This window comes from Ammospiza nelsoni, chromosome 21, assembly GCF_027579445.1.
Source record: "Ammospiza nelsoni isolate bAmmNel1 chromosome 21, bAmmNel1.pri, whole genome shotgun sequence".
Classification (NCBI taxonomy): Eukaryota; Metazoa; Chordata; class Aves; order Passeriformes; family Passerellidae; genus Ammospiza; species Ammospiza nelsoni.
In genome coordinates this window covers 8,684,277-8,708,312 of record NC_080653.1, presented here as the reverse complement: position 1 = coordinate 8,708,312, position 24,036 = coordinate 8,684,277, and the positions used below count along the sequence as shown (strand labels likewise).

General features: G+C 48.3%; 2 protein-coding genes across 3 annotated transcripts in view; one reads left to right on the top strand and one right to left on the bottom strand.

The window, feature by feature from the left end:
* Positions 1 to 217: 217 nt before the first annotated feature.
* On the bottom strand, positions 218 to 18,171 carry AKAP10 (A-kinase anchoring protein 10). 2 transcript variants are annotated; one of them, XM_059486918.1, is made up of 15 exons: positions 17,852 to 18,171; positions 14,340 to 14,387; positions 12,133 to 12,315; positions 11,302 to 11,817; positions 9,820 to 9,918; positions 9,309 to 9,393; positions 8,849 to 8,972; positions 7,702 to 7,838; positions 6,653 to 6,797; positions 5,720 to 5,893; positions 4,238 to 4,347; positions 3,813 to 3,895; positions 3,206 to 3,258; positions 2,544 to 2,639; positions 218 to 1,504 (listed from the first exon to the last, which is right to left on the bottom strand). In XM_059486918.1, exons 1-15 carry the CDS (start codon positions 18,015 to 18,017, stop codon positions 1,499 to 1,501), a joined length of 2,025 nt encoding a protein of 674 aa, XP_059342901.1. In that variant the 5' UTR covers positions 18,018 to 18,171; the 3' UTR covers positions 218 to 1,498. The 2 variants fall into 2 exon arrangements, with proteins under 2 accessions (XP_059342901.1, XP_059342902.1); XM_059486919.1 differs by lacking the exon at positions 14,340 to 14,387.
* A 4,372-nt stretch (positions 18,172 to 22,543) lies between these two features.
* The window catches only part of LHFPL7 (LHFPL tetraspan subfamily member 7), a 54,952-nt gene continuing 53,459 nt past the window's right edge, over positions 22,544 to 24,036 (top strand). Inside the window, exon 1 of the mRNA XM_059486750.1 lies at positions 22,544 to 22,831. Coding sequence (XP_059342733.1) covers positions 22,544 to 22,831 — 288 coding nt within the window. The remainder of the gene's footprint in view (positions 22,832 to 24,036) is intronic.

The window sequence follows — 24,036 nt, the reverse complement described above, 5'->3', positions numbered from 1 at the left end:
AACCAACCCCTGCCCCTTTACACTTTTCCCAGCGAACTTCTGCCATGTCCTGTGATTGAACAACTTATTTACTATTTAAATAAGAATTAATCTTATTCACCACACTGCCATTAACATAATCTATTAAGAAATGAGGGCAAAATGAACCCTAAAACTTACATTAAAAACCCCATCCCATGTAACTTCAAACCCCATGAAAACAGAAAATCGACACAAATTTTAATATTTATATATTTTAAATCAAAACACAATTAAATATAGTATGTTTTAAGTACATGAATGCTTGGGTATGAGAGAAATAAGAGGTGGTACATAGTACCAAAAACCTATACACAGCCTTTTTTGCTTTTTCATAACAATACAGTGTGTCTCTATACAATCAAATATTGCAACAGAATAACACTTTCTAGTCAATCAAGATATTCTGAACATTGGAAATGATTTGAGCTCTTCGCATAGTGATTTCTTTGCACAAGTTTGAGGAGAAAAGCAATCATTAGAGTTAAAAAAAAGACCCGAAATAAAAGTGTTGTATACTAAAAATGCAGCAGTAACATAAGGGTGAGACACTGAGTACTTCTGCTACCCTGCAAAATCGATTTGCTGGGGGAAAAAAAGGAGGTGCTGTGTAACATGGTAAGTGTGGACAGTGTCAGGAAGAAGGCCAGAGGTCATTAAAAACTGTTTTTCTTTGTAAACCAAACATCTGGAATTAGATCCTACGTTGGGTGGAGGACAACAAGCGATGGAGAGTGGCAGCAATTCCTTTTTTCCTTGCTCAGGGATGGTGAGGACAGGAGTGGAGCACTGCAGGGTCCAAGGTGGGAGCAGAGGGGCTGCAGGACCAGCCTTGGCTCTGCCCTGTGGTGGAAGCAGGGGAGATGTGTGTGTGTGTGCAGGTGTAGGAGCTCAGCAAGGAGGAGTTCCTGACCCTTCTACACTGCCTTCAGAGTTAATGCAGGTATGAAGTAAAATACATTTATCTTACACTTGAATACTCATCTATTTCAAGTAACGGAAAATTAAACTTAGAACTTCCCAGGTCATTCACTGCCCATGGATTTGCCCCACAGCCCTTCCAACTCTGTGTTTAAAAATTACAAGCAGTAGAACCAGAAACTACAGCAAAACCTTCCCCTCTGTTGTGGCCTGTGTGTCCCATTGCAGATATTTTGCTTGAAAGTCTTTTTGTGAGACAGGGTCAAGTATTTGTGAAGTCAATGACAGTTCCTCAGTGACACATTTGTAAACTGCATCTTCATCTCAGAACCATCATTTCTGTGAATGCCACATACACCAGGCAGAAGTGTTTCTTCACTCTCTACAGTGGAGGTCCAGGATTGCTTCTTCTTCATTCTTCCTCAGAAATGAGGGGGATTCCAGTGGTTGGAGTAGCAGTGCTTTGTTTTTATTGGCTGTGTTAAAGAATCCACCAATAGGGAAAGTTCGCTCGTTCTCAAAGTGGAAAACCAGATTTCCTGTCCTGGAGTTTCTAAAATCATAGCTGGAAAAGGGAAAACCAGTTAATTTTACCCTAAAACATGCAAGGTAACTGTTCAATACAAAGACATTTTGTGTTTAAAAATGTTGAAGCCAGGTTTGTTTGAGTTTAGGGGAGAAAAAAGCTCCAAACCTAATCCAAACACACTCAGCCTTTTGATTACTTGCTTAATTGAATCCAGAGCATCTGCAGTCATTTGAGAATTCTAAATACTGTGCTGAGTGACCTTTTCATCCAGGCAAACTGGAATTGTATCATTGCAGCCAAGCTATCAAGTGAAGTCATTGTAAAAGTTATTTAGATGTTACTGCTCTATTAGAAAGAAAATAATCAGTGTTCACTCCCAGTGAAACTGTGGATCCACCCATTTGGATCCAAAATCTGGGCTTTGGCACATGTGCACTTTCAATAACTGAACATAATGCAAGTTAATTTTTACAAACTCACATGCCCGAAAGTCAGAAGTACCAGACATGAACTTGGTAACCTGCTGTCACCAATATTTCACAAAATCCAACTGCTGCCTCAGAACTGGGGTTTTTTTAAACAGAGAACACATGGGCTGTACAACAACAGCCATTAAGCAACAACACACAAACCCATGCACAGGGTGAAAGTCTGGAGACAGAAGTGTGTAAATGAGAGCACCCAATGAGACAAATCCACAGCTGCTGAGTTTCACTGAACTTCAAGCAGAAATGCCACTACTGACTAAGAGGACACAGCAAGTGTGAGCTCACGGCAGGAATTACACTTCATCCTGCAGCACAGATCACCCTTTTAACTAATTAGGCAGTTTGGAGACTCAAACCAAGACAAGTTTAATGCTTGCACAGGAGAACCACCACAGGCATCTGCTAAGAAATTCCTACATCACACGTAGGCTCAAACACTTCCAACCTTTGTTTCTTCCTCTCATGCTCTGCTGGTTTGAACATTTTCCAGCGTGGGTTTCAGCCACAGGAGGAAGGCAAGTGAGAGCTCTGCTCCTCCCACAGCCTGGCTGGAGCCAGATGAAGGCAGCAGCCTCTCCACCCCCTACCTTGGTGACCTTCTCCACGGGCTGCTCACACTGCGCCTGCTGCATCACGTCGTTGACAATCATCTTTGCTATCCTCCAAGCCATCTCTTCTTGAGCCTGAAAAACACAGCCCAAAACACAGATAGCCTCAGGTTCTTAAAGGACAAACACAGTGCTCTCAGCACAGCCTTGGAGTCAGGGAAATCTTCACAACTCTATAACTGGTATGAATATATCCTCCCTCAATGGAAATGCACCTGGCTTCCAAGTGTTAACTTCAATTATTTTACCTAAGGCTTGATGCAATTTCCAAGAGAGTTAGTGGAGATTTTAGATTTATCTCTTGGAGATTTATCCAAGCCCCTCAGAGGGGAAAAATGCAGCCTGGAATCCATGTGCAGTGGTCACTCAAATAACACTTCCACCCCTACTTACAGATAAATAAAACCACAACAAGAAAAACCCTGACTGCAAGCACACACTTAATTAGTTCAACCAGCAAGCACTGGCAAAGAGCAAACCAGTTTCACACATACATGCAATCAAACTACATTTAGCACACAGAGTCTCCCTGTTCTGGGTGCAGCAAAAAGATACTCAGAGATAACAGGCAGGATTAAGAACATCAATGCTTTATTTCTCTGAAGTTTAAAGTCACAAGAAGAACATGAAAGAGGACACACCTCATCTGTATTTCCTTGAACCCATTTCTTCATTGCTTGTGAAAACATGGACCCTGGTTGAGATAAAAACAGCAAGCAAGGTATGTCAGCAAAGTGAGGCACAAAGCTGATTCCTGTCACCCTTCTGAGGTTTGCTCTGCTGCCATTCAGGACATGGAGGGGTGCCAGGAAGGACAAGGGACTGCCTGCAGCCATTTGGACACTGAGCCTTCCCCAGAGCTGAACAGCAGCACCAGCAGCAGGTCCCAGCCTGGGTGGGAAGCTTGTGGAGAGCTGCAGCTCTTTTTCATCTCAAGACCAAAGCTTTGAGGGTTTGATCACCAGCTCAGCTGCTGACACTTCCATCCCTGCCACGTTCCACCAACAGCTCCAACTCCCACAGGCTGCTCATCCTCCCTGGAGTCCAGCTGGACCAGGAAAGCAGAATTTGGGTAGGAAACTGAGCCAGAGATGGGTTTTGCCTCACTACAGGCCAATCCCCACAGAATTTCTATTTAGCTTAAAACAGATCTGGAAAGAGTCAAACACTTTGCCTATCTTAACTCCAGCAGGGAAGAGAGCAGCTCTGCAGATGTTTGCAGAAATGGAGAGAAAGAACAAAGCAAACCTTTTGATTTTTTGACATCAGGCTCTGGTTCAGATTCTCTGATGAACTGCCCCAGGTCACTGACTCTTCCAAATGTCATCTTCCTGAGGAGAGGAGTGAAGAACCATGTGGGTGATCAAAAGAACTTTGGCATTATGGAAAGCTGTATTTGGCTATATATTGGCTACATTTTGGAATAAAAAAGGAACAATAACTAAGAGGAAGAGAAAAATCAATTAGAAATATTTTTCTGGCTGCCATTTTGACCAAAGAAACATTCACTGGGTGTTAAATCACACTATTGAAATAAAGTTACTATCAAATATTAAGACATGGACTAAGATCTTGCATTTAGGCCTACTCTCCATGCAGGAGGACACAGCAAAAATGAAACAGAGGTGAAACATGTAACCAGAAAGGAAACAATACACTGAAATGAACCTTACCCTGCATATGTTCGTTGATACAAAGATTCTGGATCCAGACTTGCAGCATCTACAATTATTGCTTCATCAAAATTTTTCAGGATTTTAACATTAGCCTTTTTGACATTGGACTACAAATAAAAATTCTAAGTATTAGTGCCCAATGCAGATAACTACCAGCTTCTTAACAAAACTGCAATTTTACTGCTTTTAACACAGATAAGCCTCCATCAAATCTCTAAGCAAGAGTACAAAAGAATCAGTGTGTCTATACAGCCTTGAATTCCCAACTCACAGGACACTGTTGTTAGCAGAGGATGATAAAATTCTGTGGACAGAGCCAAAGACACAAAGCCCAGGTCAGCACAGGCTGCTCAGTTATCAGCTCAGCAGGTCCATGTGTGCTCACAAATCATTTGTTGTGAGTCTGGAACATCCCTCCTGCTCTTGCTAAGCAATTCCCAAACACAGATGCCTCCCCCATGCACAGAGAACAAATTATTTATCTTCTGGCCTGGAGTATTTATATAAGATTATGAATAAAAAGCCAAGGAAACATCAGAGCAACAGCAGAGAGGGCACAACACACAGCACTCCATTATCGCCTCAGCACGGAACAGGAACACCAATGGCAGCTCCTTTCCTGCTGCTCTTTATGCAAAAATATGCAGAGAGCCAGAGATTCTCCTGTTCACACAAGCAGGAATGCTCACACAGAAAGCAGCACCTCATCTCCTAAATTGCCCAGTCAATTACCAGCAGTTCCTCCTGCTCAGAGGTTCAAGCAGCAGGAGGCTGCAAGAACACAGATTTTATTCCTCAGTTCACAGCTAGGGGAGGAATATTCCCTCCTTGCAAATTAGGAGGTTTAAAAATAGCACAAGCAGGTGGTACAGCTTCCAAGTTGCTGGAAAGCCAGGACATGACTAACAGTGGTGTGGATACTGGGTTTGAAGCTCAGGGCTGCCCTGCAGAGTTCAATAAAAGCAGCAGTTGCTTGGCTCCTCTGCTCTCAGCTGGGCTTGCAGTTTCCAAGCTGTCCTGGTTACAGGTTAGCCAGAATCTGCTCTGTGTTTGAGCAGATTGATGCCTTCAGCCCTGGAAATGAGTTTACTCTTCAGGACAGAAGATTTGGCACTTTAAAAGAACTGAGCACACAAAGCTAGCATGTTTATATTTAAATTTGATAGCATATTCACAAGTGTCAATTTTCACCTGAAGTTGTAACTATGGTATTGACAAAATAATGTTATTTCTAATAACAAACATTCTTAGATATTATGGCATTATAAAAAGTCTTCAGTAAAGCAGCAACTTAATATAAGACATCACTGATGTAAAGAAATAACAGCAGCACAAGGCTGTGGGTACAACAAATAGCAGAGACACTTCTGACAGAACTGAGCTGCAGGTAGATTAAACACATCCTAACACAACACAGGCTTTAAACGAAAGTGGAATGGTGTTTCCTTGGATATTGACACAGGAAAGCCAAGGTGGTACCTGGGAGGCAGAGCCATCCGTGCTCCCCATGGAATCACTGTCAGGAGAGCTGCCAGGGCCATGGATACTCAGTGCAATGTTCCCTCCTGGGAATTCATCTCCTCGGACTGAATGGATGAGGTCATTCAAGTATTTGTAGTAAAGGTTGCTGGACAAGAATCCAGGTAGGAAAACCTGAGAGATGGAAAAAGTCTCCTTTAATTAAGGTTGGTCTCCATAGTTAGAGAAGAGCACACAAACATCTCAGTCCTTGTGTAGATGGAACACAAGTAAAAGCATCCATGCATGGAATTATTGTGGATTAGCAACTGCATTGCTTTAAGTTTTAATCCTACTGCAAAATGAACAAACCCAACTGCCTATTAATGAAATCCCCCAGTAAATGGAACTGAAGTTCAGGGCTTTTTTTCCCCTCTAGAAACTTAAGCCTGGCAGCCCAACAGGCTTTACAGTTATTCTGTTTCACTGTGCACAATTCTCTGCAGCTCCAGAATCAAATAATTCATCTCTGGTATCTGGGTATCCCAGAGTTACATTATTAACCACAGCACTTGTATTAGACTTGCAAACAACTCCTACTAAGAGGAAGGAAAATTTTCCAAAGATACAAAATAAGCTGTTGATAGCAATTCACATGGGAGGAAATTCTGTTACTTCCATTAAACTGCAATAATCACCCAATGAGACAAACAGAGCATTAACAGCAGCAGTGGGTGGTATCTTCAAATCAGGCTGGGGAAGAGTCTGGCAGATTTTCCTGAAGCTGTTCTATTATCCAGGTAAACAGGAAATCAGTAAAGGAACAGCACAAATCAGGGCACGCTGTGGAGCCCCCACCACCCTCACTGAGTGTGAACCCCACTCTGGAGGGGAATCAACCCCAGCCCACTCTGGAGGGGAATCAACCCTAGCCCACTCTGGAGGATCTCTCACCGTCTCCATGGTTGTCCAGGCCTGCCTCAAGGGAGTGGTGAAGCAGTTGGGGAGAGGCCCCCCCTCCCTGCAGATGTTGGATTCAATCTCCAGCCTCACAGAGTCATCAAAGCCCAGAGGGTGCGTGGCCTGCAGGGAGAAGTACCTGGACAGGGCAAGGAAACAACACAAAGAGGATTTGCAAACCTCTGCAGTGCTCAGTGCCCACCCCAGACACTGCACACACCTGGTCCTCACTACTACAGGTGAGACTGAAACAGTCTGAGAGCCCTGCCCTGAAACACAGATGAAAAACAGAGGATGGGAGACAGGAATGGAGCAGGAAACACCCAGAACTCCAAAGCAGCTTTGGCTCTACTGCTCACATCCTTCCAAAACTGAGTGTAAGGATGGGGGAATGATTGATGAGCCTGAGTGAAGCATTTGCTTCCTCTCCAATTATTATTTCCTCCTTGGGTAATAACTCCAGTTGTGGTAGAGCCTCACACTTCAGCTTAAGAACAAACATTTCCTGGAAGCAGTTGTGCTGTCTGTCTCCCAGCTGTCTTATTGCTAAAGTGAAGCACAAAGTACAGGAAGAAAGTTCCTCTCCTGAAAGTCAGATGTTAAAAAGGATCTGATTGCTTCCTTAAAAAAGGAAGTATTTCACAATACTAAGAACAAGCACTAGCTGGCTTCTATTACATGTGAGAAGAGTTTCTACAGCCTACTTTATATGGATAAGAGTATCTGAACATTAAGGTTTTTCTGCTACTAGGCTTAAACCCCTTCCATCTTCAAACATCAACCCATCAGATTTGATACTTCCTAACCAAACAAAACCAAGCAATCAAGTCCTGAAAACCCTGAATTATGTTTAAGAATGGAATCCTTGTAAGGATTTCTCCTCCTGTATATAAAAAAAATTCAGTTCATGTGTGCAAACGCGTCAAAAGCCACCTTGATAAAATGCACCTCAGCAGACCAGCCCAAGAATGCAGAGAAGTTCCTTTTGCACAGCCAACACAAAAGCACAAGTACAGAAAGAAAGGATTGTTGAGCTCCCTCACTTGTCATACAAAATCATGGCATCATTCTGTGCTTCTTGCCCATCATACTGGCCTTCTTTGGCAGCAAGCTGAGACTGGAAGTTATCTGCTGCCAACCAGAACTGCAGTACATTAACTGCATCTTCCTTCTCCATGTACTGCAAGGGAAAGCACAAAAAGAGGAGATTAAAGAAGTCTTAGCAAGAAACTTTTGATGATTTTTTAACTTCCTTCTTCCCATTTAGAAGAAGAAACATAGACCATGTATTAGTGATGCAAAATTGGGCATGGTATTTTGAATTTCTGTTTCAGGCAGATTTAGCTTGCTTGGGGGGGAAAAAAAGGAGAAAAAAAGAAGAGAACTTCTGACATTTCTTTTCTGTACTTATTTTTACACTTAGTTTCCAAAAAACTATTTGTCTTGTCATAGGACAGGAAGCACAATTTTCATGCTACATTTAGCTTACCCTGAGCTCAGCACATTGTCTCAGCTTCCCAAGCTGCAGTTTCAAACTACATCAGCTTGTCAGACAGTCAGGACAAGTGTGTCAAGAGCTGATGCCTTAAAGGTGCAGGAGCCTGAAACTGTGATATCTTTTATTTAACCTATGACATCACTAAAGGTGCCCTCTCCACATAGCACTGGTTGTGATTTGTTATCTGCAATCCAGGCTTTTACAATCACTACAATGTGAAGATCAAGATAATGTCAAAGCTTCTACAAAGCAGAAACTCTGAGAAGCACTCAGCAACTGAGAGGAAATCACAACTACTCATTCCACAACACAATGGACAGGTTTGAACATTTGAATTAGTTCTACGTGAGGGCAGGAAAAAGTTCAGTGCATTTTCTCTCAGAAAAAATACACCTTGGGCTTTTTATTGTATTTAGAATCATAGAATTACAGAATTGTTTGGGTGGAATGGAACCTTAAAAATGATCCAGCTCCACAGCAGGGACACCTTCCACTATCCCAGGTTGTTTCAAGCTTTAATCAACCTGGTCTTGGGCACTTGCAGGGATCCAGGGCAGCCACAGCTGCTCTGGGCACCCTGTGCCAGGGATCAATTCCTGCCCAATATCCAACCCAAAGCCATCAAGGAATGAACAGATTTGTTCCATCTGCTAGAAAGCGATCTAAAAGCAAACCCAAACATTGCCACTCACCTCAGAGAAGTAGAAGAGGGCTGACTCACAGAACAGAATGTCAGCCAGATACACAGTCCCACTGGTCAGCACCTCAATCTGGTATTTACAGAAATGGTGACTCCGCAGGAATTCACTAAAGTGCCTGCACAGACAAGGGACAGTCACTTATCAGGGTCAGCAGCACCCAAGGCAACCTCAGAACCCATCAGCTCTTGCCCAGAACTCTGATACTTTTGGATGGATAAAAGCCAAACCAGCAAGAAACAGGGCAGGTTTGTAAATGGCACAAGAAGGAGATAAAGAACACAAGAGTGTGAACAGCCAAGTTCAGCAAGAATGGATTTAGAGAAGGGATCTGAGCAATTTCAAATATAAAATACAGCACAGAAAGTGCTGATATGGTCATGTGTCCATAAACATTCTTAACAGAACCTTTAGGACAAGAGACACAAGAACCCAAACCATGGCATCAACTTACTCTTGTTCCATTGCATTGAACACTATGGACTGGGCTGTAACAAAGCAGTTGGGATCCACCTGGCCATCCTCTCCACAGATCTTTGCTGCAAAGAAAGAGCAGGTTAATTTTAACATGGATTTGGCTGATGGAGCTGGAAGGCAGAGCAAGGACTGGTTAATGAAAGACTGCAGTTCAAATCCACCAGAATCAGCTGGTTCTGACTGAGCAAAGAGCTTTCAAGGCTGGCCAAATAATAATAACATGGCTAAAGTATTCGATTGAGACTCATCTGGATCCCCTCCATAATCACCAAGAATTCTTTCCCTAATTTAAACAAACTCTCTGAAAGTTTTTATGAGGATATTCACAGCACTGCTGAAGGTCAGATCCACTGACACTTGTAATCTCCTATCCTTTTAAGGCTGCCTTTAAAATTCATAAAAATAAAGGCAAATATGTGACATATTAGAGACACATTTTTATGGGGACAGAGCAGCTCTGAAATGAGGAAGCAATTATTAATTCTTACCAACTATGTCATTTCTCATTGCTTCTGTAATAGGGATTGGTTTAGCAGCATCTGGAGAAATATATTTGGTAAAAGTACTAACTGCATCCCGTTCTATACCTGCAGGGAAGAAACACAGAATCAAACTTGGAATTCCTTGGAGTGAGTGAGTAACAAATATTTGCTCTTCAGAAAAGCAGCTGTCTAATTCTCAGTGATGTTTCCACTGCAGGATATTCATATTCTGCCCCTGACCAGCTGCAGGGACTGTGTGATCTCCAGTCAGGTCACAACAAACCCAGCATGGACTGGGATGGAATAAAACAACACAGCTCCAAATTTTCCCTACCAGCACACAAGGCAGAACCCACTTCCTCAGCTGCACACCATAGTCCCAGAAGCAACAGCTTTCAGGCAAGTCAAATTCCCAATTTCTAGCTCTCATCACAGAGAAATCACTTGCATTATACAGGAATTACTAGGAAAAAAAAAATCTTAAAATTATATGCCTCAAACAAGTTGTGCTCTTTACACATCATCGTTTGAGACTTGGGACTCTGCTCTGGAAGACAGAAAAAAATTACACTCAAATTCTTTTCAGATTTCTCAATAAGGACCCTGTGTTTTCAAATTCTTTTTAGACATCAGAAAGCAGAGATGCTTTGGTGACTAAAACATCATTTTCCCTGTTTAAGTGGCTTTGGGGCTGAGGTTATGTATTGTGGAGGCACATGACAAATAACTACAGGAGAAACACAAACAGCAAGAGAAAGGGATGCAACACAAGGAAACAGCTGGGCAAACAAAAGGAACCAATATGAAGAAAGAAGTGTTTCCTTTTTGGCTGCAGACTTGCACAAATGAGGGAGGACTGAGTAGATGCAAAGTAGACAAACATGTTACTGTGCATGTAGCTTACTACCAAAAGGAAATATTTAATTTCATCCTTACTTCCAGCAGCCTCTGAAGAGGTGGAATCCAAATGACAACAAATCAGTTACAAGGGAAGGAACTCTATCAAATAAATCCAAGAACAAAAACAGTACATTCCACACGTAAATCTCCACAAGTCTCTTGCAACCACTACTTATGTCATTCTAAGTAATACAGGATATTTACCTTCCATGACAAGTGAATTATCCATTCCCAGCCCCACCATCCAAACTTTCTGCAGTTCTTTTAAGGTGAGATGGATGGGTGAGGGAACAACTGGACATAGCAACGTTCACTCAATTTCTTATCACACATGGAAGAACAGAACCAACCTAAGCTCATTGAGTACACAATAATTTTGCAGTCTCTTCAGCAGCTTTTTTATTTTTAAACAAGACAAGCAATACACAGCTCAAGCTGACCAGCATCAGTTTAACATAAATAATACACAAAAGTTTCTTCCTTGCAACATCACATCAGGCTTGTTAAGAGCCTGAGAACTGAGGCAGGCCCCTGCACAAAAACGTTCATTTCCCACCTTTCCAAGCAAAGGGAACACACAGCACTTACTTTTCATGAGTTTTCCTGACAAGTCCTTTAGTGCAGAGGAGGGGCTGTTTCTGTTTGATACTGAAAGCTTGGAAGATTCTTGCTGATCATCTGGAAGAGGGTGAGTCCCAGGCTCTGCTGTGCCCCGGGGCAGAGCCCTGGCGCCGTGGCTGTCCTGCCCCAGCAGCCCTGCGTGGTTCTGGCTGCTGGCAGTTCTGTGGGGCTTGGAGAGCTCCAGCCTCTCCTCCAGGCTGGCAGCAGGGGGAGAGGAGCCCAATTCCTGCTGCTTGCAGGGGGACACTGGCTCTGCCAGGGAGCTCTGCTTCACCGTGTTCAGGCTGTGGGCGCGGATGCGGGACCACGTGGTGGAGTGGAAGCTCTCGGCCTCCAGCCAGAATTTCACCAGGTGCTCCATCCTGCGCAGCTCCATGAACTGGATGAAGTAAGGGAGGGCTACACTGTCCTGCAGGACTTGTTCAAGGGTCTTGGAAAGGCTTGATTTGGTCTCTTGAGCCTGGTAGTTCAGACACGATCTGCCTAAAGGAAAACATGAAAGGGAGTGAGTCCATATTGTACCACAGATGTGGGGGTGAGATACAGAAGCGTCCTGTAAAGCAACTGTGAAGAGGCAATTCCAACATAATGCCAAAATAAAGGAATTAAAGTCTGTTCCCTTCAATTCCCTCCCAGGGTAACACAGATGCTATTATACAGCAGCCACACTTTTATTACCTATTTGTTTACCTGAAAACCAAGGGGTGGTGAGTGCACACCATCACAAAATAAATACACAATAATATACAAAATAAATACACAAAATAAAAAGAAAAGTTGGCATTCTTAGAGCCTTACCTAAGTCTCCAAAGTGAGCAGCTTCCATGTGACTTGGCTGCTTCTTGAGGGCAGCTGTGCGGCTGCTGGAGAAGGAGTCCATGTTGGCAGAGATGGCGTTGATGGCCACGTGGCTTGGTCCTGCAGCCTCCAGCAAGGCATGATTCCTGGTGCTTCTCTGGGGGGAATGTACTGGGACTGCAGCTGGAATCAGGACAGCAACTGGTAAAGCACAAGGACCCCAAGACCTCTTCTAAACACTGCCCGATGCTGAGCACCCCAAAATACACCAGGGAGCTGGCAGAGTCACTCTCATTAGAACCTCACTGTACCTCTGGGTGTCATCTTTGATTAAGGGTCTGATTAAAGACTCCAAGTTTTATTATTGCAAGAATAAATTCATTCCCACCCACCTCTATTTTCCTTATTCAGCAGCAAATCAAGAGATGCCACGTCCAAGTTTACACATGAAATACTTTTGAGTCTTCCTGCTTCCTTGATAACCACTACTGTAACAACTTTATACTCTGTCAACAGTTTAATTTAGTTCCAATGCTCCTGCCAATCCATTTCCATGCCTTTTGAAAGCTAAAATGTGTTAAAAAATCCTGAGGTACACATCTCTCTGTGAGGTTTAATAAGAGTTATTTCTCAAAAATATTCTTGTTGCTTCTGCTTGGTTGCAAGAGAAAAAAAAAGCAATAAGGAAATACCTGTGATGAAACCCAGGTTATAAACTTAACCCCCTCTGGCTGTTTCAGGACACAAAAAAGAACAAATAAGAACTTCCTCACACAGAACTCTGCTAATTGTTAATTGATGACAGAGCTGAAAAAAAACCCCAACCATGCTGACAGCAGATTGCAAAGCTCTCAGGAAGCTGTGCTGGATGAGGATGTCGTGCAGGGACATCTCACACCTCTGACTCAAAAATAAAGCACATCAGATGAGCTGATCAGCTCCACACTTCCAGGGATGTGTCCCATCAAGGTGTCAGGCACCTTGGGCTTCATGACTTCCATGCTGCATCACTTTATTTTTATTCTCAATTTTATGACAGCAGTTGACAATTTCACACTTAGATGTCACAGATGCCTCAGGAGCAATGGAAACATTTAAATTATTGCCAAGTGCTTGTGCAGCTGCAGGATTGGACACCAAGACACCACTTGCTGTTTCTTACAAAGCCCCTGGGTGTTTCCTACCACCAATAATGGAGAAAATACCTTTTTTACAAGGCCAAGGGATGGCAGCAGCGGGAAAATTTGGTGGAGGTCACTTGTGTAGAGTCAGAGTCACACTCCTCATAATGCTACAGGCTATTAGATTTAAATTTAATTTTATATTTTAGACATTTGAGAAAAAAATCTTCTATTTTCTCTAAGGGTCAAACAAAGGTGCTGCTGCAGCAGCTTACATGCAGCACTATAAACTTTCAAGTTTATTTTTATTTTCAGGGTCACCAAACTGGTAGTTGCACTGAAAGGTGAGGTGTGGCTATGAAATGGATGCAACTCACTGTTTCCTGCATTTGATTTGAAAGACAGACCACCAAGGTGAAAAAAGCCTGCAATTTTCTCTTGATGTGCAGATAACACATTACCAAGCACAGAAACAAGATTTTGTCTGAGGGTATAAAAGTAGCAAATCATATTCTGGCATTTACCTCATCTCCTTTCAGAACTGCAGGAAAATCTGACAGGATCAACAAACTTGTTTTCCTACAGTTTATAAATCTCTATTTCACCAAGATCTTTTCTCCTTTCCTAAGACATTCAGGAGCAAGACCTCTGCACCCCACAGAGCAGCAAGGAACGGCTCATTGGGACTGGGATCTTCAGCCCCATCCAAGATAAATCTGCAGCTTCTTCTGCAAACCAGACAGTGAAGCTGCACTTTGCAAACTCCAAAGGACACTGCACCTGAGCAAGGAACTGCAGGAGCAATTTGCTGTGGATAAGGAACAAGCACTGCAAGGTGACTGGAGTGCCTGATCACTTTGAATTAAAGCTCATGCCTGACATAACTTAATAACCTCCTGCACCTACAGGATCAGCAAGAGGAGGAGGAAAGATTAGTTACTATAAATAGCCAGAAACAGAATTAAGTTCTGGGTTTGATGCACAGGTCAGATCTGTGCTCAGGAGTAAGGAATGATCCTGATGGGGAACACAAAAATGGTTGATGATGGCAGAGATCTGAGTTTACAGACAAAAGTTTGATCTTACTTTTAATTGCTTTCACATCTGTGGTCTTTTCTTGTTCTTTGCCTTTCACTGTAAAATACAAGGGAAAATGTTAATGCTATTTTGGGTAACTAATGGCATTCACCTGAGAATGGACAGAGACTCCCCAACATCAGCAAGTATCAGAGGCAGACAGAAACTATAATTTTGTTAAAACTGATTTCTCATTTAAATTGCACATCCAGTAACTGACAGAGGCTTTCAAAGCTTTCCTGTTGACTTTCAAAAGCAAAACCTTATCATCCATTAATTAAGTTCCATGAAATACAGTCTGTTACATTTCCATGGAGGAAGATGTTTGCTGTCTATAGATTAAAGCTTCACTCAGGGTGACTTTATTAAACAGCATGAACTGGGAAGAGTGGGAAAGGTGTGTTTTAAGTGTAGAGCACTGGCAGGTGCTCCCTGTGAACCGAAATTCACCTAAAACCAACATTTCCCTTGTGTTACAGAACACCCAACAGTGAGGAGATGTGGGCAGGCTCTGGCTCCATGGAGCTGCTTCCGTGCACATGATGGGCACCACAGAAATGCTCTGGAAACTCCCTGCAAACAGTTAATTCTCTCACAAATATTCTTGCTTAATCATCATGAAACCCCGGGTGAACAACTGATGGGAGATAACAGTGTAAAAAGTTGTGATGGAAAAGCGCTTTGAGGATTTATTTTTTTTTTTTTTTTAATATTACTATTTGTTAAAGGAAGCTCCTAAAGGAAGTGAAGGAGGAGATCTGTTCAAAACAAAAATAAAGAAACCCAAGCAGCACATAAACAGGATGGCAGAGAAACAAATTGGAGAATGTGATCTACCAGGGAGGCTGCTCCAGGCCAGGATTATTACTACAAACGGGTCACCCCTGCACACCGAGTGTGGAGCCCTTCCTGAGGTAAGCACAGGGCACAGCCCCGCACAATCCCGCATTTACACCACAAAACACACCCCAAAATCCCACCCGAAGCGCTCCCATCCCATCTAGACACGGTAAATATTTCAGAGGAGAGCTCCGCTCTCGGGTTACATAATTGGCCCGGCCCGAGGCTGCAGCGCTGCCTCCAGGCTCCCCTGCGAGCACCAACGCTGCGGGGCTGCACATGGGGGAACTGCGGCTGCAGGAGCACACGGTGTGTGAGACAGAGGGGCCAGGGGACACCCAACGAGGAGGATTCTCCCCTCCCCACGCTGACCTGCAGCCGATGCAGCAGGAGGGTGACCAGCCTTTACATAACTGAGCTGATGGACAGGAGGGAAATCAACCTCTGTGAGCTCTCATCCTTCCCAAACACTCCAATATTTCACCAAACCAGTTCCTAGCTGCCAGCAGCAATTCCTGGGTTTCGCACAGCTGCCCTCCGTAAGCCTATTTCCAGTTTAAATACCTCAGTTCCTCCCTAAATACCTACTTACAACTGGAAATACCAACTCCAGGCTCGTGTCCCAACCCTTCCCACACAGGCTGCTTCTGTCCCCAGCAGCTCTGAGCACGACCAAGCGACACCAGTGACAGGAGGGGACAAAATCAGCTCTGATCCAGGACAAGCCCGAATTTCAGAGGGTGAAGTTTCACTACAAGAATTCACTTTCACTTCCCCCAGAGAGCGGATGCTGCGTGGTGCCTGTGTGAAACCAGAAGGAACCACAGGACAAGGCTGAGGGCGACATTTCCCGTGGCCAATCCCATTCCAAAGGGTGCCAAAGCAGCACGTGACATTCCAGAGGTTCAATTCACATCTTGAAATGCTCTGAACAAACTCAAAAAGCGTTCACAGTGAGTCAACAGCACACAAAAACCAGGGAGATCCTGCTGAGGTCAGCCAGGCTGTGGGACTGCACATTATCCCCAAGATATCCCCAGGGATGAGCAGTTCCACTGGCAGCAGTTTCATAACCTGCCCTCAAGCACCCAGCTCACCTGCTATACTTTGATTTCTCAACCCATCATCCACCCTCAGTCTGCCAGACCTTTATTTTAAGGCCCAAGCTATAAAAACATTTCACCCCTGGTTTTGATTTTTCTGCAGGTCAGTTGTTTTATGATTCTTGCTATGGCTTAATTTTAAATTAGTTTTAATTTTTACCCACTGCAATATCGTCATAAACAACAACAGCTCACCCCAGGAACATTGGTGTTTGTGGGATTTTGGCCTGCACGTGGCCAGAGTTTTATCCTAAGCCTTAATGTGCTGCTTTCCTCACAGCTCCTGCTCAAATCTTCTCTAAAAACCACACCTAAAACAGAGATCACACCGAGCAGTGCTTCATGCACAGCCCAGATGAAAGGTTGCTTTTCTCCTCTCCTTCACAGCGTCTCTCTCTCGGGCATTTAGTGCTGATTTGCCTCTCTGACCAAAGATCCTTTAATCAAAGGAACACAGATCCTCAATTACATTTCTCAGATAATCAGAGCTTTCATGGCTTTCTCCCTGAGAAAGTTTCCTCACAGGCTGACCTTGTCCCTGTGATCCCATGTCAGGATGAAACCTCAGCTACACAATTCTCAATGAAGCAACAGCAGCTCTTTTTGAAGCGTTCATAACCACTATTAAAGTTTTATTCTGCAGCTCAACATTTGTATATAAACGCCCTGAAAAGGATTATGGCACTTGCAAAGCCCTCAGTGCCTTCCAGACTCTTCAGATCTGCTAAGTTTAGATTCATTTCTTGCACAACTGCTACACTAACCTCCCCAAAGAGTGACATTTTCATTGCTGTTGCTTTGGCTGAGCAAGATCCAGAGGATGTGAGAGCCAAGAGCATCTCCATCAGCCCAGGCACCAGGTCCTTGCCTCCCAGGATGTCCATTTTGGGTTCAGTAACCCTGAGAGGCTTTAGGACAGCGCTGCATCAGGAGATCAATGGTTGCATTGCTCGAGCTGCAGCATCACGAGGAAACAGAACTTTCCCAAGGGCCCTTCCTAAAAGGTGCCACTTTCAACAAAAACCACCCAAACCACAGCTGGGCAGGCTGAGAGTGCAGGGCCCTGCCTGCAGCATTAGCACAAAGTGCCTTCAGAACGCTGCACTCCCAGAGAACACTTAAACTGGGCCCATTTGTGCTGCTAGAGTATTATAAATATTTCAGCAGCCCTCAATTTCCCAGCTTGTGCTCCCTACCAAATCCATTGCAGAATAAACAGCCAAGGATTCCTCTGGCTTTCACGGAGAGCTCGGTGCCATGAGTCCCTTTTTCACTGACATTTTCAGCCGCTGCTGTACATTCCCATTATAATTTATACAAAGCCGGCTATGTCAGCGTTGTGAAAAACCATCCGGCAAGGGCTCAGAGGCTCAGACCCTGCACGAAGCGTGGGAGGCGCCCCAGCCCCCTCCCGCCCCGGTCACCGTGCGGAGCCGCCGGGAGCCGCGGGCAGCCCGGGGCCGCAGCCGGCGGTCACTGACCGGAGAGCCCCGAAGGCGGCCGAGCCCCCCGAGCCCCGCCCGGCGCCCCGAGCCCTCCCAGCCCCGCGGGAGGAGAGGACGCGGCGCCGGCACTGACCGTCATTGGCGAGGACGCCGCTCCTCAGGGCCCGCGCGTCCTCGCGGGGCGCGGCGGCGGTGCCGGTGCCCGGAGGGGCAGGGCCGGGGCCCGGCAGCCGCGCGGGGGACGAGCCCGGCGGCCGCCCGCCCGCCGCCCCCCTACCTTTCCGCCTGAAGAAGGACATAGCGCCGGGGAGGGGGCGAGGCGGCCGCCGGGGCGGGGGAAGGCGGGAGGGAGGGAAGGCAGCGCGCCGGGTCCTATGAATGAGGCTGCTGCGCCCGCCCGCCGCCGCCGCTCCCTCCGCCTCTTCCTCCCGCGGCGGCGCCCGCGGCCGCCATGTTGTCAACAACGGCCCCGCGCCCGCTTCCGGCAGCGCCGCCCGCGCGGCACGGCGGGATGCGGCCGCACTCAACATGGCCGCCCCGGCATCGCGCCCGCCCGCCAATGGGGCCGGGCGGCGCCGCCATGTTGGGTGAGGGCAAAGAACCCGCGGGGGTCCGGGGAGGGGCGGCCATCTTTGATCAGGGCGGGGGGCACCGGGTGGCGTGAGGCGACGGCCGCCATCTTGGCTGAGGGCACGGGTGACCCGGGGACGCTGCGGCAGCTCGGGCGCGTCCCGAGGGCACGGGGACAGAGCCCCGAGAGGAGGGGACAGAGAGCCCGAGGGCGGGGGACAGAGCCCTGAAAGGAGGGGACAGAGCCCTGAAAGGAGGGGACAGATTCCCGAAAGCAGGGGATGACGGGCAGGCGCCGTGCAGGGCCGTGAGAGCCGAGGCGTCCTGGAGAGAGACCTCAGGGACGTGTCCCCAGATGTCCCCTTCAGCCCTGGGGGCCGCACAGAGGGACAGACAGACAGACGGACACACGGAGAGCCCCGCCCGGGGTGTGAGGGCTCTGCAGAGCCGGTCCCAGTCCTGCAGCCCTGTGGGCTCTCTCTGCGGGACACGCGGGGCCGCGGCCGGTGCCGGAATGCGGCGGCTCCCTCATCCCACGGCGGCTCCCTCATCCCTCGGCTGCTCCTTCCCTCATCCCACGGCAGTCCGAGTCCAGCACAGCCAGAAATCCCTGCCGGGCCGCTCTCCACCTGCGGAATCGCTGTCCCATAAGTCAGTTCCGTCTGCGCCCCGAATGCTGCCACAAAAATCCTCTTAATCATCCTCCCGAGGCAAATCCGCTCTTCCCTCACCTGCCAGGGACGTTTGTCACCGTCACCCGGCGCTTAAGTTGATGTCCGAGGAGACACTCCTCAGGTTGATCTCTGAGGAGAACTCTGCTCTAAAAACTTTACAAACACTTTGTAAAGACTGTGATTATAAATTCTGGTTTGTGAGTGTGTGAGAAACTGAGGCACGGAGCCAGAGGGCAGCTCTGCCATGGCCGTGTCACCCCGGATCGATGCAGTGTCACCCTGTGCCGTGTAACTGTCCTGCCCTTGCTGCCTGAGCCGTGCCAAAGTGATTAATGTGATTAATAATCATTGCCTGAGTTTCTGCGCCTCCTTTCATCCGAGCATTCCAAACCTCTTTACAAACACTCAGTAATTAAGACTCATAAATTGTAAATGGCATAAAAGGTACACGGGGATCTTCCAGGGCTGGGATGGAGCCGTCTCCTGGGCGGGATGGTGCCGCTGATCAACACCCTGTAGCAATTGCATTTTCTCTTTTGATATTATTTTTGTTAACTGGTGCTCTTTGATACAGTTTTGTACACATGCCCAGAGGCTGGCTGAAGCATAATGAACTATTCTATATGGTTTCTGCATAATGAATGGAATTATTTAATTGGCACATAACCTCAGAGACTGCTAATAGACTAAAACATTCTGAAGATGAGTAAACTGGAAAGAATGGGATGACTCAGGGAACACTAAATTAACATATTCTGCCAAAACTTTGCACCCAGTCCTCTTGGGTTTCAGGGTCAACATGGGGGTTGAAGAAGGATGCAATGATTGACACAAGAGTTTGACGTGAATTCCCTGGACCGATATTTTCTCTCATTTTTGGGAATCCAGAAGGGCTGAAGCTCCAAGCCAGAGCTGCTCCCTCAGCCTTGGACCTGGATCTGAACTGGAAGTGTGAGTGACAGCAGGTGCTGGAGCATTTAACAGAACATGACAGTTTAATTATCTGAGCAATCAGTTAAATATGACTTCAGGACATGGGTTGGCCAACGTCAGAGAAGCTGAGGGACTCCTCCCTCAATGAAAATATTCAAATTAAAATAAAAAAAAAAGGTTGTCTCAGTGCTTGATTTTTTTTTTCCTCTCCACAGCTAGAAAAAGAAGTAAACTTTAATATCTGAAAAGATCTAAATGGAATAATCGTGTTTGGACAGATATAATAAAACAGAACAAGACTTTGTTGCCTTTGATAATTAATCACAGGGCACTGCTCTGCTCAATTACAGCACAAAATCACAAATCTAACACACATTAGAGGTCATTCCCATGTCTCCCATCTTTGGGACAGTCCATTTATTCCCATGATGTTGGGATTCTCTCTCATATATAGAATTCTCACTATTTTGGGAACACAAATACCAAAAATTTTATGAGTAAGGACTTTACCAGCTGAGATCTTACTCTGGAGTAAATAATGTCCTAAACACATCAGGAGTCAAAGTTTCTGCCTTTGCACAGAAACTCACAGCACCTTCAATTAGAGATTTGTATTTTACTCCTAATTTTCTTTTTTTTTTTTTTTAATGGGAAAACAAGTGTCTGCATGCACACACAGAATTCCTGGCAGGTTTGGCTGTGGCTGACCTCAGTCCATGAACCTCATGGGAACGGGAGGGTTGGTACCTGTGCTGAGCATTTCAAAGCAGGGAATTCTCCCACGTCCCAGCCTGGTGAAAATTAACTGCTTTTATTAAAACACTGCAATTCCTCCCTGCTTCCTTCCACGGGGCACATTCCCAGGTAGGGAGGTTTGTTCAAGCAAGGGGTGAAGAGTCTCTGACTCCCAGTGGAGGTTTGAAGTGTAAAATGGGGTTAAAAGGTACAAAAAAGGTTCATTCCTAGCAGGAAGAGCTGCTTGGTGACCTGCAGGTGTGCTGGACAGAGCTCTGAAGCAGCACTGAGCAGCAAAAGCAGAAAATCTCCCTCTCCACGTCCTGAGCTCTTCCCGGCCCTGCCGTGGCTGCTCCTGCAGGGCTGGAGCCGCTCAGGAATTGTTCTGGATCGGGGAAGGCAAAGGGGCTCGCTGGCACCTCCACCCTGCCCAGATGGCACTGCCAGCGCTCTCTGGGACTCACCTCAGATGACCTTCCTCCAATCCACAGTTCTTGCCATTCTATGGCATCATAAATACTTGGAGAATAATAATTTATTTAACACCATCTTCTGTTTCTCCGTTCTTTTTTCCCCCACCTTTTGCTTTTCTAGATCCCTCAAGGAGTACAAGAAGTGATGCAGCACATGACAGCAGTCAGGTATTTCTCTGAGCCAGGGATATGGGGGGAAACCAAGGCTGAGTGTGATTTTGTCCCTCTAGAACTTTCCCGAGGTCCCAGGACGAGCAGCATTTCTAAAAGCAGGACACAGACACAGCCCATGGAGCCCAAAGGCTGCTTGAGGACAGAACCGCAGCGTTCCGGGGCTTTGCCCGCGCATTCACTCAGCTGCAGGAGCGGATTTGCCATCGCTGCCGCAGCACTCCGGGCGCGCACCAGGAGAGGGTGCCAAGCCCCCGGCTTGTGCTGCGGGATCTGCACTTCCTACAGCGCGGAGCCCTGTGCGCTTTAAACATCAACCAACGCGCCCTGGATCTAAAGGAAAAGCTCGTTTTTTAACCAAAAGCTGCCCAAATGTCTTTACCTGTTTCAGCCCTCTCGGCAGTAAGTGCCCGAAACCCGCCCGAGGACATTAGCGCAAGATAAAGACATTTTTTGCTACATTTTAAAAAGGATCTGGTTCTTTATGCGGCTGATGGACGTGGGACCGCTCGGGGGAACAGCTGAGCTCCTGGAGACCGAGAAAACCCGTAAGATCTGCGAGGCACAAACATAAAACATCAATCCGTGCTGCGCCGTGAGGTTTAGCAGGAATAAAAACCCGATCGATGAAGTTTTTAGAATGACTGTTATAAAAATCCATGTGCACTGGGAGGCGCAGCTTTTACACCTCAAACAAGCGCAGGCTCCCGGGCAGCCGCTGTGCCTCCAGCACCTTGGAGAAACCTGCGGGGTGAGAGGATAACACAGCCCGAGCCGGCGGACCCCGAGCCCGAGACCTCCCTGCACGGCGGGTTTCAATCTAAACCTCGGGTTTCAATCTAAACCTCCCTGCCACGGCGGGTTTCAATCCCCCGCGAGGTGTCACCGCGGAATTCCCGCACCCGCGTTCCCCACGCGTGTCCCCGTCCGGGAGAGCTGCGGGAGCGGAGCGGCAGCATCGCCGTGTGCGGGCACGGAGGGAGGGTTAAAGGCACCGCCGGTAATCCACGGCAGGCACAGCCCGACCCTTTCGGGGCCGCGGCGCCGCCGGCAGCGGGCGGAGAATCGCCGTGACAGCCCCGGAGGGAGCGCGCAGGTGACCGCGCTCCCCCGCCCCGGCTCCCCCGCCCGCCGCGGGTGCCGCAACCGCGCCCGTGCTCGGCCGCGCCCCGCGGGGGGGGCGGCGCAGGGAGCGCGCAGGGAGCGCGCAGGGGCGCGGGCAGCGCTGCCGGCCCCGCGCCCGGCCCCGCCGGCCGCCCCGCGCCGCCGATGCTGTCGGTGCCGGTGCCGGTGGCGGGCGCGGGGGCGGCGCGGGGCGCGGGCTCCCTGCCCCGCCGGCGCACCATGTGCAGCGGCGTCGGCTGCTTCTGGGCGCTGCTCTCCGCCGGCCTCCTGGCCGCCTGCGCCGCCGCCTTCCTCTCGCCGGCCTGGCTGCTGCCGCCCGGCCGCGCCGCCGCCGGCTTCGGCTTGCTCTGGCGCTGCGCGGGGCCGCCCCGCGGCTGCCACGGCTCCGCCGGCCCCGGCGGCTTCGGAGACATCCCCTCCGGTTCCTGGCAGGTGAGCGCCTCCCCGCCGCGGCACCCCCACCGCATCCCCCGGGCTCCCGGGAATCCCCCGGCAGCTCCCCGACATCCCGGCTGCCCTTCCCTGCACTCCCCGGCAGCTCCCGTCACCTCCCCGGCATCCCCCGTGTCTGCTTCTGGCTCTCCGGCATCCCTCATCGCCTCCCCGGCATCCCCCCCTTCCCTGCTTTCGGCTCCCCGGCGTCACCCCATCACCTCCTGGCCTCCCCCCAGACCAGCTCCAGGCTCTCCGCTATCTCTCCGTCCTCCTCACGTCCCTAAGGTCCTCCTGTCATAACCCCAGTTTCCCTTGTCCTGTCTTCCAGAGCTGCTCCAGCATCCCTATCCTGGCCGGATCATCGCAGGCATCCCCTGCATCCCCCTCGAGCATCCTCTGCTCTCTCCGGCATCCCTTCCCTCCTCTGCATCCCACCCGATGCCTCCGAGCATCTCCTCAGCCCCCCTTGGGTGTCCCGGGATCCCTGTGGGGCCTCATCCTTCTCTGGGATGCTGGGCTGTTCTCGGGGTGCCCCGGGGCTGACCCGGCCACCCCGCCCTGCCGGAGCCCCAGATCCCCCGCCCGGCCCGGGCCGGCTCCAGGGGCGTGCGGGAGGGACTCGGGGAAGCTGCAGAGGTTTCTGTGCCTCCCAGCGGGGCTGAGCATCGCTCCCGGCTGAGTTTGCTGTGCAGGAGGGAGCGGGGAGGTGCTGAAACTGCTGCTATGGGACACGTGGATGCAGAAATCGAGCGGGATGTGGGGGATCGTGGCTGTCCCCCTGCCCGGCCCCCCGGGGCGATGCCCGTGCCAGGTTTTGGGAAGGCAAGAGGCCCAGACGCCCCATGGGGCTGCTGTGGTGTCCCGGGGTGACAAAGAGCCGCCGGTCACACTGGGTGTGTGCACAAAGCCCGGCCCCGGCATCCCAGCGCCCGCTTGGCCCCGTCCTTCCTCCCTCCTCTCCCTCCGTCCTTACCCCGGGGCTGTGAGTGTGAAATCCCCGCCTCTGCTCGGAACACACGAGCCTGGCCCCGCTCCAGGTCACGCTGTGGCAGGGTCCCCAAGCCGGGGCAGCATCCCCGGAGCTCGGGGCTGTGCCGGGCACAAAGAGGGGCTGTCACCAGCTGGATTTCTCAGCCTGCCATGGAGCTGCGCTGTTATCTCTGCCAGGACACCAGGGCTGCGTGTGATTGCTTAAATCCCAT